The 14858-nt window shown below is 40.7% G+C and overlaps 1 protein-coding gene across 5 annotated transcripts in view; it reads left to right on the plus strand.

The window, feature by feature from the left end:
• Nucleotides 1-14858, plus strand: part of dlc1 (DLC1 Rho GTPase activating protein) — a 93029-nt gene that overhangs the window by 22377 nt on the left and 55794 nt on the right. For all 5 annotated transcript variants that reach the window (XM_084363746.1, XM_084363749.1, XM_084363750.1 and 2 more), the window contains one exon: nucleotides 10047-10080. In XM_084363746.1, coding sequence (XP_084219872.1) covers nucleotides 10047-10080 — 34 coding nt within the window. The remainder of the gene's footprint in view (nucleotides 1-10046; nucleotides 10081-14858) is intronic.

Below are 14858 nucleotides of genomic sequence, written 5' to 3' on the forward strand. Positions count from 1 at the left end.
TGAATGTTACAGTCGGAAACAACATATCAGTCACCCTCAGCGAGAAGCATTCCCACCACTGAGTCGTACTCAGAATCCCCTAAAGACCTCAGCTTCTGATCAAGACACAGACCGTAGCTGTCTGTTAAATTTAGCACAGGGGTGTTTTACATGTCATGCATATGGTGACAGGTAAGGCACTGCCCTGTACCAACGCTCATCCTCTCCGTCTTTGGTAAACATTCGTGAACAGAGCAACCTTTGACCCTTTGTTTGGATCTGTATTCTGTCCCATGGCAACAGCGCTCCAAACACGACTTCTGTCATCTCCTTTGGTGGTTTTTCCACTATTTGAAAGCAGTAGGGGTAGTAGTAGTAGTGTTTTCATGTCTGGATTCAAGGGATTTTTAGAGGGTAATGATTGATTGAGAGATATTTTTATTCAGAATGACGGAAAGACTTTATTGCCTGTCAGTAGGTTATGTATGTACATGGCTCTTTATCTGTCTGTGGTCTGGTGGACAATAGAAGTGCTGTGGTTTGCGTGCTAAGGTCACTAGCAGATCTCTGCTCTGTCCTTCCTCCGTGTTCCGGTTTGGCAGCCTCACCGTCCCCAAACATCCTTTATCCAAACCACACCTTCTGAATCTCCCACTCGGATAAAAGACTCAATATTTAGGTACTTTCACTACATTTGCTCCCACTCACTCTTGTTCCCTTCCTTGATCAATAGTCACCATTAAGTGTTGGCAGCAGTCATAATTATGTTTGCCTACATTCCACCCACATATTTGGCTTAAAGACTGTCGTAGGTCATTATGAGTCAGCGAGCTATCAAACCAACTACGATTCAGTCTGACAAGGGGTGCCAGTAGTGGCTCTGGTCATGGCCAAGCTAGCCGCTTTGTGTTGTGTCATTGTCCCCAAGGTCAGTCCTCTGCTGAGCACAGCTGTAACAAGGAGACAAACACAGACCTGCTGTGGTTTTAAAAAAAGAGGGAAAGGAAAAAGAAAAGGCCTGTGTTTGGAACAGGATGTGGAAAATGAACTTCTCCTCAACCCCCACAAGGAAATCTTGTTTTTCCTGTCAATTCAAGGCTATAGCTGTTGCATAAAGCACTCCAAGAACAGGGGGAGAAGGATATACTAAATAGGTATAGTCCTCATTTTTTTATAGTTGGCAGACTAATGTCAGAAAACTCAATCCAAAACAAAGCAGAGCACCATGCCAAAACATGCCGTCATTAAATTTGTTGAAAATCTCCTCATGTACTAGCCTGACTCTCTGCATACTGAACATTTTATCATAATTGATTTGAGCTCTGATATACTTAATTGTTTCACAATGAATGAATGAGTTTTCTGTTTTAGCATCTTTGTGGAAGTCAAACAAAACATAAATCTACGTGTTTACACTCTGTACTCAATGGCAGCTCTCTCCCTCTTATGACAACATACTGTGGCATAATGCCTAAATCTCATCAACTTAATCACCAATGTGATTTAATAGCTCCTAACGGTTTCTGGCACTTTCTTTTAAAACCTAAATGAATCATAGTTTTTCATCCAACCCGAAACCAAACCCATCGCTACGGTGTGTTTGTTGCTTACAAGTACTAGTTGGTAGTGTTGAAGGCACGCACTGAGTCAATGAAGCGAAACACACATTCTATTACGCAAAGGAGACAGTAAAAGAGCAGGGAATAGTTTCAGGATGATGGTACTTGTTGACAGTAAATCTTAAGGATGACTGGAAAATGCAGGCATCTGGAAACACCCCTGCAGCCCACTGATAATGAACTGCCATAAATCACTGAAGGAACAAACAAACTGAATGCACTCTCAGATGCACACACACACATTCATAGATGCCGAAACATGTATACAGGAATTCATTGTAAAACCAGGTGCAATTTTGGCAACACTTAATCAGGATTGTGGTTAAGGACTCTAATTGGGACACATTTTTGTTTTAAATGTGTGTTTTTGTTCTGTTTGCCTTGAAGTTACATTACCTCAGCTAATATTTCCCTGAGTGCCTCACTCAGTTCATCATCTCTGCTCTCAGTTTTAAAGCTTAAGGACGGTGCAGGACCTACTCATTAAAGAGGTTTGTTTTTTTATTTAGAGCCAAAGCCCTCTCTCCATACACGTGCTGGCTTGGCCTGCCTTCAGCCCAGCATGGCAGGGATTTACATTACAACAGGGCTTCCCACTTGAAGGTTTGTCTGATGACGCTCTTGTCTTGTGGAGACGATGTTTAAAAAGCACCAAGTAAATGTTGACCCAAAAAAACTATGACCCAGCAATGTCTCTCCCATCGGTCCTTCTGGTAAGTCAGTAAGCTGTGTGTCTGCCACAGGACTGCTATAGGGCCACCACAGTCTTCTACAGAGGACAGTCTAATCCCTCTGTGTTGTTAACCGACTCTCCGCTCTCTCCTAAAAATGTCAGTAACTAATCCACAGGCTAGCATTGTTGGTGCAGTTGGGATCATAAGGCTTATCCCTATTAAATCTGGTCCATAAGCCACAAATTCAACCTGGTGGTGAACGGGAACAGGTGACACATTTTGTCTCTCAGTAAGTGTAATAAGACAGCAGTGGAATAATGTGAGTAAAACAGTCCCATGTGTTTTTGTAATCCATTTCCAAATTTATATGCTGCATTTTGAGCTGCTCGGTAACATAATTTAAAAAAGTCTGGTAAGTTCTTGGTAAGTTTGTTCTTATCATTGTGGAATAAAATGTCCCGTGTAGAGAGAACCAAAACAGAAGGGAAAAGGGTGGTATCGGTGTTGTATGTTCTCTGCCTTGTATATATACTGTAGTCGTTTCTTTTTTATCTTTAAGCTGCCTTGGAGATATATGGGACAATTTTTTATTTTTAATTGATCTAACTCATTTTAAAGTTAGATCAAAAAATCCATGCGGTATGGTCGTAACTATATTTCCTAGTTTGCCACAGTAAAAAAAGTTAAATGAGGATAAATTATGTTGCTTATGTTGTCTGTAATACTATTAAAAAAGTGAACTATCATTGATTTATTTCCCATCAATTAGTGAAATAGTTTATGTAGCAGGACCGACTGATACTGGGCTTTTGGGTCAGATACTGATGTTCCAATGGTGATATATCGACCGGTAATCTTTATAATCGCAATTTTTTTAAAATGGTCCCTCAAATATGGTTATCAAACATGTATGATGATGGAGGCAGGATATTTTACTGTTTACAATACACTTGAAGCAGGAAATCTTTATCTTTTACATCTTTATCTGCCAATATGAGCCAGGTTGGTCTGGCTCTATTATGTAGTGGGCATATTTTACCATACAACATTGCATCTGTTGTTGTTTGACTGCATAAGATTTTGATTTAATTTTACATGTGAAGGTTTTTTTTCTAATGGAAATACTAAGTAGTTTCTTTTATATACTAAAGATGAAGCATTTTGCATGATTCAATCCCAAAATTGTATTTAGTACATAGTAAGAACCATGGCGTCTTATTGAGGACTTTTATTGAGAAAGCTTGAGAAAAGATTTATGGTCTGCAAGTTGTGCCTGCAGTTGAATATTGTACAGAAGAACAGTTTACATTTATGAACACCTGTATGAATGACCTCAGCAGTGAAGTTTGGTGATGACCAGTTTGCCCTTTGGGAGGAAGTTAAGAGTAATTGTCTCGTCCGGTGACGGATTCCAAGTTCACATTTCACAGTTTATGCTCCAGGGGCCCAGCACTAAATCCCACCAGACACTGCCTGAAACCAGAAGCCTGTTGCTTTGGCTTACTCTTGTAAACAAAGGCAAATGTGTGTATGTCTGTCTGTGTGTGTGCATATCCACTTTTCTCACTCTCTTTGAGTCAACATCACCCCAAACGGAACATATCTCATGACTCAAGGTTAAGTGAGAGAACAAGGCCTCAGTTGGCAGTCAGTGTGTGTATGTGTGTGTGAGTGCACAGCGGGTATGGTAAAATCATTAACCTCCTTAAACAACTAAAGACTGAAAGTGCACCCATTCATGCTATATATTTCACCTGGGCTTTTACCATCATACAGGATGTCAATGCATGTTACTGAGACATTTTGAAGTGTCACCGAATCTCGTTTAAGAGTTATTTTCTTTTCAAATAGCTGCAAATCCGACATCTGGACACTAATATACATCTTCTGCAGGAAATGTTCCAACGCATCATTACACCAAGTCATCGCATCACTTCCTGTTGACACACTTCAAGTGTGACATATGGAAACTATTGAAATGTGGAAAGGGGGGTGTGAGGGAGAAAGTATGAGGGTTTGGGGTGGGGGGGGGGGGACTTTTCCTCAAGGAGAAGGATAAAATGAAATTGTTTCCCACGTTTCCCTGCACACGTGCACTCAGGGGTCGACCGAGCATGGAGAATAAATTCTTGTATAAGTGCAGGGCAGAAAGAGCACTTTCATGCCAGTCAAAAAACAGAAATGAGCTCCAGATAACATCTCCAAAGGCGCTGGACAGACGTGCACACACACACACATTTCTCTTCCCTCTGTCACACAGTTACCTTATACGTCTAGTGCTGGAGCCGCCAGCTTACCTGACCATAAGCCATCTGCACTAATTTAGCCATTTGCGTTAAGTGGTGGAGAAAAAGGTTTGGGTTAGCCTGAGCCCCCTAATCCTTGGCCAGCACAGACCATGGGTGGTCACACACACACTCACACACATACTGCAGCTGCAGTGCAGGAGGGGGGCTGGGGATGAGAAGGTGGCTGTGGGGTTGAGAGATGCATGGTGGACTGTGGATTTGTTGTGCAAGAGCCACATGCCGGTGGCTTGCTTAATATCTTTGACTTACTCACACAGAAAGCATGTGCGTACAGCTTGACATTATGTCGGCTCCATTGCTAAAAAACAAAATATTATTTGTTAAATTGGCTCAGGATTAAACCTCATTGCTTTTTTTGGTACCAACTGAAATGTGTCAGCAGCACTGAGTGTTATTTGGTCAACTTCATTCTCTTATTTCAGATAATTCCTGATTTTAAAACTCTGCTGCAAGTCACAGCGTCAGAACAAACTCATGCGGTGCAGCCAAACTTAAAACCCTCAAGATGTAGTTTTCAAAGCTAGTCCAATGATGCCAAATATGTTGTACGTCTCTAAAATGATGAGCAAGACATATATAACATTTCATTTGATGTAAATGGTAAAGCCATAGACAACATGGAGCCTCCGGTTTTGATCATTTCACTCAGTTTTAACATCCTATTGCTTCAGTCAAGACCTGGAACTACATGATACAGAATATGTTTGATATTATTATTAACATCCTGAAAAGAAAACAATAAGAAAACTGGATATATTATAGAAAAAACATTTCTACAGCTTTTTCAGGTCATGCGTGTGAGGATACTCACATTTATCTCAATTCACAGGTAGATACAAATTCTAATACTGAGCCCTTGATACTTGTTGGTTTCAACAAATCAAACCCTCAAAACTTTATATTTTTACCCGGACAAAGTCTTCTTTTTTATAACGTTTTAGTTATAAAACCTACTGAGCTGCTTGCTTCAATAATGACAATCATGACCCTACAGTGGTTAATCAGGCAGGCACACATGCTTTCGAGCCACACATACACACATGTCTAAAGCAAACACATACCATACCCCCTGTGCCCCCACACATCCCACTTCCAGTAAATTAGTGGCAGTAAATGAGGCAGCTGACGCTTGTGTGCTGCGCAGCCTGCAGTTCCCCAGTGGACACCTGACATGGCCCGGACAACCCCACACTGGGATAACCTGCACTGTGGCATGCCAGGGGGCGCGCAGGCAAACACCGAGGAAATATGTGACTGTGGTGCTATGAAAACACTGGTACTTACTGGTACCCATTCATTCACATTCTTGTTAGACTCTGTGGTCTCACACTTACATTTATTCAACTGCAATTGCTATTAGGGAAAACACAGCATTTTGTGAAGGTGAGATTTACACTGTGTCTAAGTGACTTCATGGGTCATTGACAGGAACCCGTGGTGTGGTGTTTACACAACAGGAAGGGCGCTCACTGGTGAACTGAAATGTCTTGTTAGTGCTAAGCAGAGAAGTCATGCAGACCTCCCATATTGATTCTATTATTCAGGGCCATTCTTCCTGAGAGTTGTGGGGTTAAAAATGCAGAAAAGTACTGACATTTTTTCCTTTTTTTCTCAAGAAAGAAATGCAAGAAGTCTAGCACAAATCCACATGTGAATTGATGCAGTACATTTTTTTTTATCCGGGGATATGACTAGTGCTATTCAATATTCTTTTTACTGTCAACAAATCCTGCAAAAAGACTAAACCCAACAATTTACTAGTCCTTATGTCTTGATACTTTCCAGCCTCCCTACTCTCACTGTGGCAATCAGCCCCAAGCCCCTTCATTACTTAAAAAGTTAATCAACAGCAAGGCACTGTAGTTTTTGAAAAATGTTACTCAAATTGCAGTAGGTAGTTTGTTTGTTTGAGACTATTTTCAGCTGAGGATGAATACACATTTAGTGAGCTAATGAACACTTACAGCAACAGGATGGTGCAATAGTGTATCCCACTGATGTGTTTTTAATAGGTTAAATAAACTATATCTTTGGCTACACATGCAACATAGTAGGATCAATTCAGTGTTGGTTTTGGCCTTTTTATATGACTTGTTGATGAAAACAAAAATACAGAATTATGCCCAAACTAAACTATAAAGCATGCTCACAGGAAAAACAAAACAGTTAAGTGCTTGTAAAGGTTAAAAAAACAAAAAAAGAAGTTGGAGAAAATATTTCTGTACACTGACCAACAGTAACAGTTCATATGCAATTGATCAATAGGCAAAAACAAAACAAGTTGTTTGTGTTGTCTTGAAAGAATCTCACATTGTCTACAGTGTGTTGCACACAGGGGAATGCAGTGAAGACACTTTTTTGGCTGGAAAAGCAGAGCTAATAGCTAATATCACTGGAGTCCAACAGCTGAAACAGCACCGAGTATAAATCTATCTTTGAATTCACCACACTGTTGTTCTGTTTGTGCCAGTGATTTAGTGACAGAGGAGTGAATAGGAGTCTCTGGCTGTGGTTTCTCCCTGGTGTCTTATTGAGGTCATTAATCAGCAATAAATTGTAAAGCTATTCGTCTGCAGAGGGAATTTGACACACTTTGTGTCTGAAACATGACCTATGAAGTGATTAAATGCTGTTCACACACACAGACATATGCACCTCAGCAGACATACCACTAGCTTCTAAAAAATCTGAGTGAGACAGATTGGGACCAAGACAACACTTTATCCAGGGTAAATCAGCTAACACGTTCGCAAAAACAAACTCACGTATGAGAGCAGCCATTGTATTCGCTCTCACCACACTGTGTCATGCTTGTGGTGGTTCATCATAAAATATAAGAGCCTCCTTGATATTTGAGAGGCAAAGGGCCTGTAGTCAAATCTTTGCTTTTTGATGATGCATTCTGGTCTCATATTAGAATGTGCCTTACAGTCTTATTGTGTACAAAACATTTGCAATGAGGCTAACGCTCTTATCTTAAATTTTGATTTAATAATAACAAAAAGGGCAAAGAGCTACAATGTTAATCCGATCTGTAAAGTTTAGTGTGCAGTCACAGTGGACTGGGGAAATTCCACAGAAACATATTTAAAATACCTGTAAGGATTATTTTCTCATTATCAAAATCATTCTTCATTTAAGATGTGTCGAACAGACTTAACTATTTGGCACAGTGAGAAAAAAAGGATAATAGTCATCATGCAAAGTAACCGAGGCATAAGCACAGATTCAACTCACAGAAAGTTGCAGCTCATGTATTACACGAGAAGCCCCATGAGGCGTAATACTGTACATTGGCAAAGGAGCACATTTTCCAAACTAAGGTGAGATACAGAAAAGATAGGGAGAGCCCAGCAGATGTGGCAAGGAAGAAGACACGATGGGAGAAGGGGGATATGTTGTGCAGACTTGTGGGAAAAGTGAATGGTATAGTTTCCTGAAGGCAATGCTCTCCATTCCTTTTGCACCCTTTTTATTGTACTTCATGGTGTGCAGGCAACAAATGCTGACCAATGCGTGAAAAAAAGAGAACCTCTAAAAAGAAATGCTCTTGTTTTATCCATGCAAAACCGAAGCGTAATGCTGCAGTATTACAGGTAGTTACCTATCCAGCTATATCTGCTTATCCTCCTTTGGGTCTGGAGCCGATCCCGACGGAGCAGTGATATCTCACAGTCTTGTCGTCACTGTGAAGGTGTTGAGAAGCCAAATGAGACTCCAGGAAGCACACAACCCTGGTAAAATTAAATATGAGATGTAGCCTGTTAATTTCATGAGCTTTAGAGGTCCTGGTACATGGATTTTATTACCTTTGGCAATTATTTTAGCAGATAGCACAATTGCATAATTCATTACAGTGAGATTGATCATTTTTACATCATAATTTTCATTTTCACTTAAAAAAAAATAAACTAATAAAATCATGATGATGTTACATTTTTGGGGGTCTCTACCAAACATGTTTTCTTACATCAGAGAATAACATTTTAGGCCAGTTTTACCTTTGTACAGAAAATTGCAGCTTCTGGGAGTTGGATATTGCCCTCTTCCATATTGGGATTTCAATAATATTTAAATTAATTGTTCAGTCCTACTTTGGACAGAACCAGGATTGTCATTTCACCCTGTTTCAAGTCTTTGTGCTAAGCTCAGCTAAATTGCTGCTAGTGGTGACTTCATATTTACCAAACAGATGCGAAAATGGCATTGATTTTCTCATGTAAGTCTTGGCAAATAAGCACATTTCCCAAAATGTTGAACTATTCCTTTAGGACCATACTCAGTGTTGTTTTGGCTCTGCTGAATCTGCTGTTTAAGAGGCTGCCAAAGGGTAAACAGGCTTTAAAGTAGTCCCAGCAGGATGGACCTAAATCACTTTAATTAGGCCTGAGGAGAGAAAATAAATGTGGAGGAGGCGGCATCCATCTTAATAGGAACATCAGGAGGAAATGTAGATATTCAACTTTTGCACAACAAACTGTGCACAAAGTGGATAAATTGTATTGAGAACGTACCTTGTCCTCCTTGGCCTGTCTGGTCTGTTCCAGGGGAGTGTGGATTAAAACAGGTCAGGTTGTGGGGGTCAGCCAAGGAACCTGAGGTCAAAAGTCAGAGGCAAGAAAAAGACCTCTGCATTCCAACTGACTGCTGCCCTCTACACACACACACACACACACACACACACCCACACACACCACACACACACCACACACACAAACATGCTATACCAATGAAATGACGGCTCTATTTTTAACCAGAAACAAATCCAACGATGGAAATATTACGTGTAAAGAATGATGAGAACCTACTATGTCTACAAGATGTGTTGTGATTTTTATCAGCAATGTCTGCATGAGGGTTAGATCAACATTGGATCAGAGGAGAGTGTGCTGTGTGCTCTGACTTTTAATGATGTGATATTTGTTCAGAAGTCTCTGCTGGGTTGGTTATCTGACGGCTGTGCATATGGAGTTTTAAAAAATACGTTCTTCTTCTTTTTGTGTTTGTGTATGGCCAATTTGTGTTTCTATGATGCATTCAATTTTCTTGGATTTAATACAATATTCTTAAAAGGACAGGACTTTGCATGCAATGATCTAGGGATTATTTCAGTCAGGCTCAGAGGCCAACTGAACTGGACACAGCACACACAGAGATGTGCTCCCTGCCCTGTTCTCTGATATGGTCTTTACTCTGATGTTCTTAGATCAGAAGACGTCCATTGAGGTAGCAAGAGAAGTGAGAAGAATATCCAAAGGGATTAAATAAGTAGCTTAAACATCATCATTGTACTGAATAAATACTGTTGTTTGATTGAATAGTTTCTATTTTACTGTCTATTCCTCAAACACGTTATTGAAGAACGTTTAAACAGACAAAGGGATTTTATTGTCTGAGAGGGAATCATGAAAATGCATCTAACCAAAGTTATCTCAACTATAATCTTCTTTTCTTCTCTTTCCCAGAACACCTCTGCCATTCCTGAGAGAGAAAAAGCTGGTGAGTCTTTGCTGTTTTTTTCATCCTGTCTCTAGTTGAGATCTTGACACCCAATCCTGAAACAAAAGGATTAGGGTTGCATGTAGTTTGTTTTTCTTCATTTTGTCATGTGCGTTTGGAAAAAGTCTTTGTCTACAAATGACCCAGTCAGTGTCTGGTCTGGTGCCACGTGAAGAGATCTGCGGTACGATTTCTGATTGATAGCCTCTGTCTGGTGTTCACAACATGGGGCAAGAGAGGAAGGAGGGAGGGAGTGGTTGGGTGGAGGAGGACAGGCTCTGGTTCTATGAGACACTGGATGCGATGGTAGATAAGAACCTAGACTCATCTACATAAGCATCAAGCCAGTCGTCGCCTCTCACAGATAAGAACCAGACTGGATGTCGTGTCTCATGCCCAAACCTTTTGACCCGTATTCATGTACCTTTTGCCTCCTTTCTTACTTCACTTCTTCTGAGAATGGACATTTAAATGTTTAAAATGTTTAAGTATGTGTATACGTAATATTTAAGTATTTGTTCAACTATCGACCTACAATTATCAAACCTCGTGACTTCTCCCTGATGAAAAGCCTTTGCAGTATGGACATGTTATGTCATCACTTTGCAACGCCTGCCATCCTCCACTTTGCACACTTTATTATGAATCGATCTCAAGAAGAAACTCAATCTGGAGTGACTGCCCCCTCCATCCTGGCTCCAACCTCTCTGTCAGCAGTCTTGCCCGTAATGCACAGGGTCATCAAGAAACTATGGATTGACAGACCTACTTTCAGACAGGCAGCAGGGGTGCAGTGTTCATTAAACACCCCCCTGTGTCGTCAGCCCGCTGGTAAACAATACCAGAGAGGTGGTTGGATGTAGGGACGAGTCTTTCATATCACCCCCTGCTGTCTCAAAGCCCACTGGGAGTCCTCACTCACTCTCGCTCTGTCTCTCCCTCTAATTACCGCCACTTGCTGAAAACCTTTCATGGGAATTGTGCAGAAGCTGTCAGTATGTTTGTTCCTCTGTGTGTGTGTGTGTGTGTGCATACATGAGCATGACTACTTTCTTGGCGTAAGGCCCACTCCAAACACTCTTTACACGAAGGCTAAAGCTTGCAAAAATGCACAGTGCCAACTTCAAAGGGGTCAAACGGTCTTGGTCATTTTTCTTAATTTAAATCAGTCTGACTTCCTGTAAGCAAGTTATGTAACCTCCATCTCTGGGTTTGTGTGATGGAACCCAGGACTCTGGAGAGGGGGTGGGGGTACGATGGGAGTTGGCGGAGTTTTGGGGGACTTGATGGAGCACAAAGCCCAGTGTTCATTGTGACACTTCAAAGCCCCCTCTGTATCTCCACCATTTAAGCCCCTGGGAATGACACATTTGTGACAGTGTTACATCACAAACCATGCCCTAAAGGCTCCTGCTGCACCGCCATGAAAGACAGCCCATTCATGGTAAATTTTACTATCTCTGTGACAACGGAAGCACACCAGTGATCAACAAGAAGTTTCCAGAGCCCACACTCCGTAACGGCACAGTTGATGACCTCCCTGCGGCGCCGGGTGTATCTTTAGTGAGTGGTCGGTGTCACGGCTTTCCTGTACACAAGGAGGATTTGTCTACATGCAGCAGAGTTACAACTGACAACCTGTTGTTTAGGAGTCTTATTTATGGGGCTCCTGGGATGCTGCACAGCCTGCAGAGTGCTAGTGCACTGGAATGGCCAGAAATGACATAACTCATACTACATACTATCTGAAGATGATAAGGAGAGTTATGCATGAAGTTTGCATGACTGTCCTTATCATCAGTTGGGCATGGTCAAGGAGATGATGCATGATAATGATGAGAGATGTGATGTGCTATGCAATGCTAGGAACACCAAAAGGGACATAAATAAACCCTAAGAGATATCTATTTTGTGCTGTCTGCCCATTTATTATGTGACTATTTTAAAACGTTAGGCATCACAATTGATACATGTAGAGGAAAATTCTCCTACAAGCTCTTTAACTTTCATATAGTGTAGTAGATTTCTTTTCATGTAGGTGTTGTGACAGGTTTAAATAACAAGAATGTGAACATGATTGTTGATGTTTTATTACAGAAATTATCACCATCCAAGAGTCTACTGTGGCCAAATCATGGCAGTTCATATTGAGTAAACAAATGGTCAACAGAGAAGTTTTCAGGGTGGAAGCGGAAACTAAAAAAGGCCCTTTCAGACACAAAGATAACAGAACTACTGCTTCAACTTACTGTATGTATGCAGCAGAAGAATGTAGACCATGTCTCTCTCTCCTACCAGTGTAAGAGCTTGTCAAGCTTGTCACCACCCTTTAGAGATCCCTGGTTCTAAAAATGGTCTATCTTTTTGTTTCCTTGATTGTAGCTGAGGTTAGAGGCACCATGCTGCGCCTTCCTGATCTAAATATAAACCAGTGGGAATATATAAACAGAACACAATGATGGGCATCCCACCAGCAGCAGGGTTAAAGCCTGACCTTCTACCTGGACTTGTAGCCTCATAGTTTACCGCATTTGTTGTAGGTGGAGAAAAGGAAAACTGAGGAAAGAGGAAGTGGTTTAGCACCCTCAGTGGAGTCCTGTATGGGAGGGGCACTCTGACAAGAGGGAGTTGGTGGTTCTTATGAATAAGTTGTCTCATCATTTCTGTCTGTCTGGCTCTTGTCTTTGTTTCCTTCTCTCTTGTTATCCCTGGTTTCCTTTATAGTCACTGTTCTTCCCTTCTTGGAACTCCAGTGACAAATGCATCTTACTGGTATTTAAAGCTGATGGGAAATGGAGCTGTTACTGCTCTTTAATTATGACTGTGTTGACCTCTGGAGATCCCGGTATTTATCATATTATTACACACTTAAAAGTCCCCTCTGTTGATGAATTTATCTGACCTTTGCTTACCTTAAAAAAAACTCTAATCTGTGTGCCCAAAGAAAATCATTTCTTTTAAAGTCACATTAAGATCTTTGTGCTTAAATGCAAAATATGTCCTTTCTGTTGCTAGGGGATTCTTAGCAAAACAAAACAAAAGATATAAGTAGTGCTGAAGTTGTTGTCTTCATTGTCTAACAACCACCATTGTTGATGAAAATGTACCTTTATGTTCGCCAGCTTCCTTCCTCACTCTGATTCTCTCCAAGAAGTTATCATTTGTAACCATGATTATAATTTCTAAACTACAAATTGTAGATTATATAGCAAGTTATACCAAATGACATGCACCGTTACCTTGAACAAAAAACATTGTTGGAAACATTTGGGATAATGGAGCACACAACTCAACAAAATATACAAGGGTTAGTTGTTTTTTGACATTTAAATGAAATGGTACACAATATATTGTTAAATCAGTAAGAGTAATAATAAAGCATTTTCAGAAATAATCGTATTTGTTTTCTTGCTGAGAGATAAATGAGAAGATCAATGTCTCTCGTATGCTACATATGGCAGTAGATTTATAGGATGATTAGCCAACCGTAGCGTAGCGACTAGAAATAAGAGGAAACAGCCAGCCAGCCTGTGTCCATTGTGAAAATAAATTGCCTGCCACCACCTCTAAATTGTACCTATTATTACTTTTTGTTGGTTCACTCCATACACAAACAAATATAAAAAAACAACAACATCTTATTATGTTGCTAGCCAGGCTTGCTTTTTCCCCTTGCTTCCAGTCTTCATGTTAAGCTAAGTTAACCATCTGCTGGATCTATAACTTCAGATTTAACACACAGACATAAGAGTGGTATCACTCCTCTCATCAAACTCTTGCCCAGACAGCAAATAAGGGAATTTCCCAAGCAATTCCTTCTTTAAAATCTGATACAGAGATGTGATTGTGTTGTGAGGAATAGCTGCTATACAGTATGTGATTTGATTTTTTTAGGGTAAACAACTAACAAAGTTTAGCACAGATGGTATCTGAGATTCCCTGTTCATCCACAGATCTTGTGATTGGGCTTTTTGCCTCTAAACAGACGACATCTGCTGTCTGCCAAATAGGCAAATTTCCACACCAATTTTCACCTAATTTAGAGAATGTCACAGTGAAATCAGTTCACATTTGTACCCTGCAGCATCGTCTTCTCTTCTTCTCATCTGAGAAAGTGCTTTGACAGATGTAATAAAGCTCCCTCAGCCTGGAGCCAAGTCAATAATGGCTCATGACTGATGTTTCTGTTTCTGTTACTTGTTCCTGCTCTTTGATCGAGTCTGCCTTATCCCACTTTTCTTTTGCCACCCCTACATTCACAGTACAGGAGTCGCTGTGTTTGTGCAAGGTCACATTCCTGGCCTCCCCCCGTCAGTCTACACCAGCCTCAACACCTCCCCCCCAAACAGCCCCTCCTCTCCCCTCCCATTTGACACACTCTCTCCCTGGTTTCCTGTGTGGAGACTGGTACTGTGACATGCTGGAGTTCATTCCATTTATATTTCACACTTCCTACTCAGCTGTGAATACATTTACATGTACAGTCTGTTCCCCTTGGAAGCAAATTATTCTACTTTCTTACACTTGATGTCATACATGGAGAGATGTGATATTTTGGAATTTGAAAAAGCTTGTAAAAGTTGGATACAACGTTCTGGTTATTCCGACTTCATGTTGAATCAACGTATATGACTATAAGCGTCCCTCTTGTTCCATACATTTCATAAGACTGGAAAAGTCTTCTCTCCATTTTATCATCAATTTACATGAGTCAAAGCACAGAAACTCCTTTGCTCCTTAGCAAGTTTTGAGGTCTTTTTTCAAGAATCCGTCTCCAT

This window comes from Pagrus pagrus, assembly GCF_965226575.1.
Source record: "Pagrus pagrus genome assembly, chromosome: 2".
Taxonomy (NCBI): Eukaryota; Metazoa; Chordata; class Actinopteri; order Spariformes; family Sparidae; genus Pagrus; species Pagrus pagrus.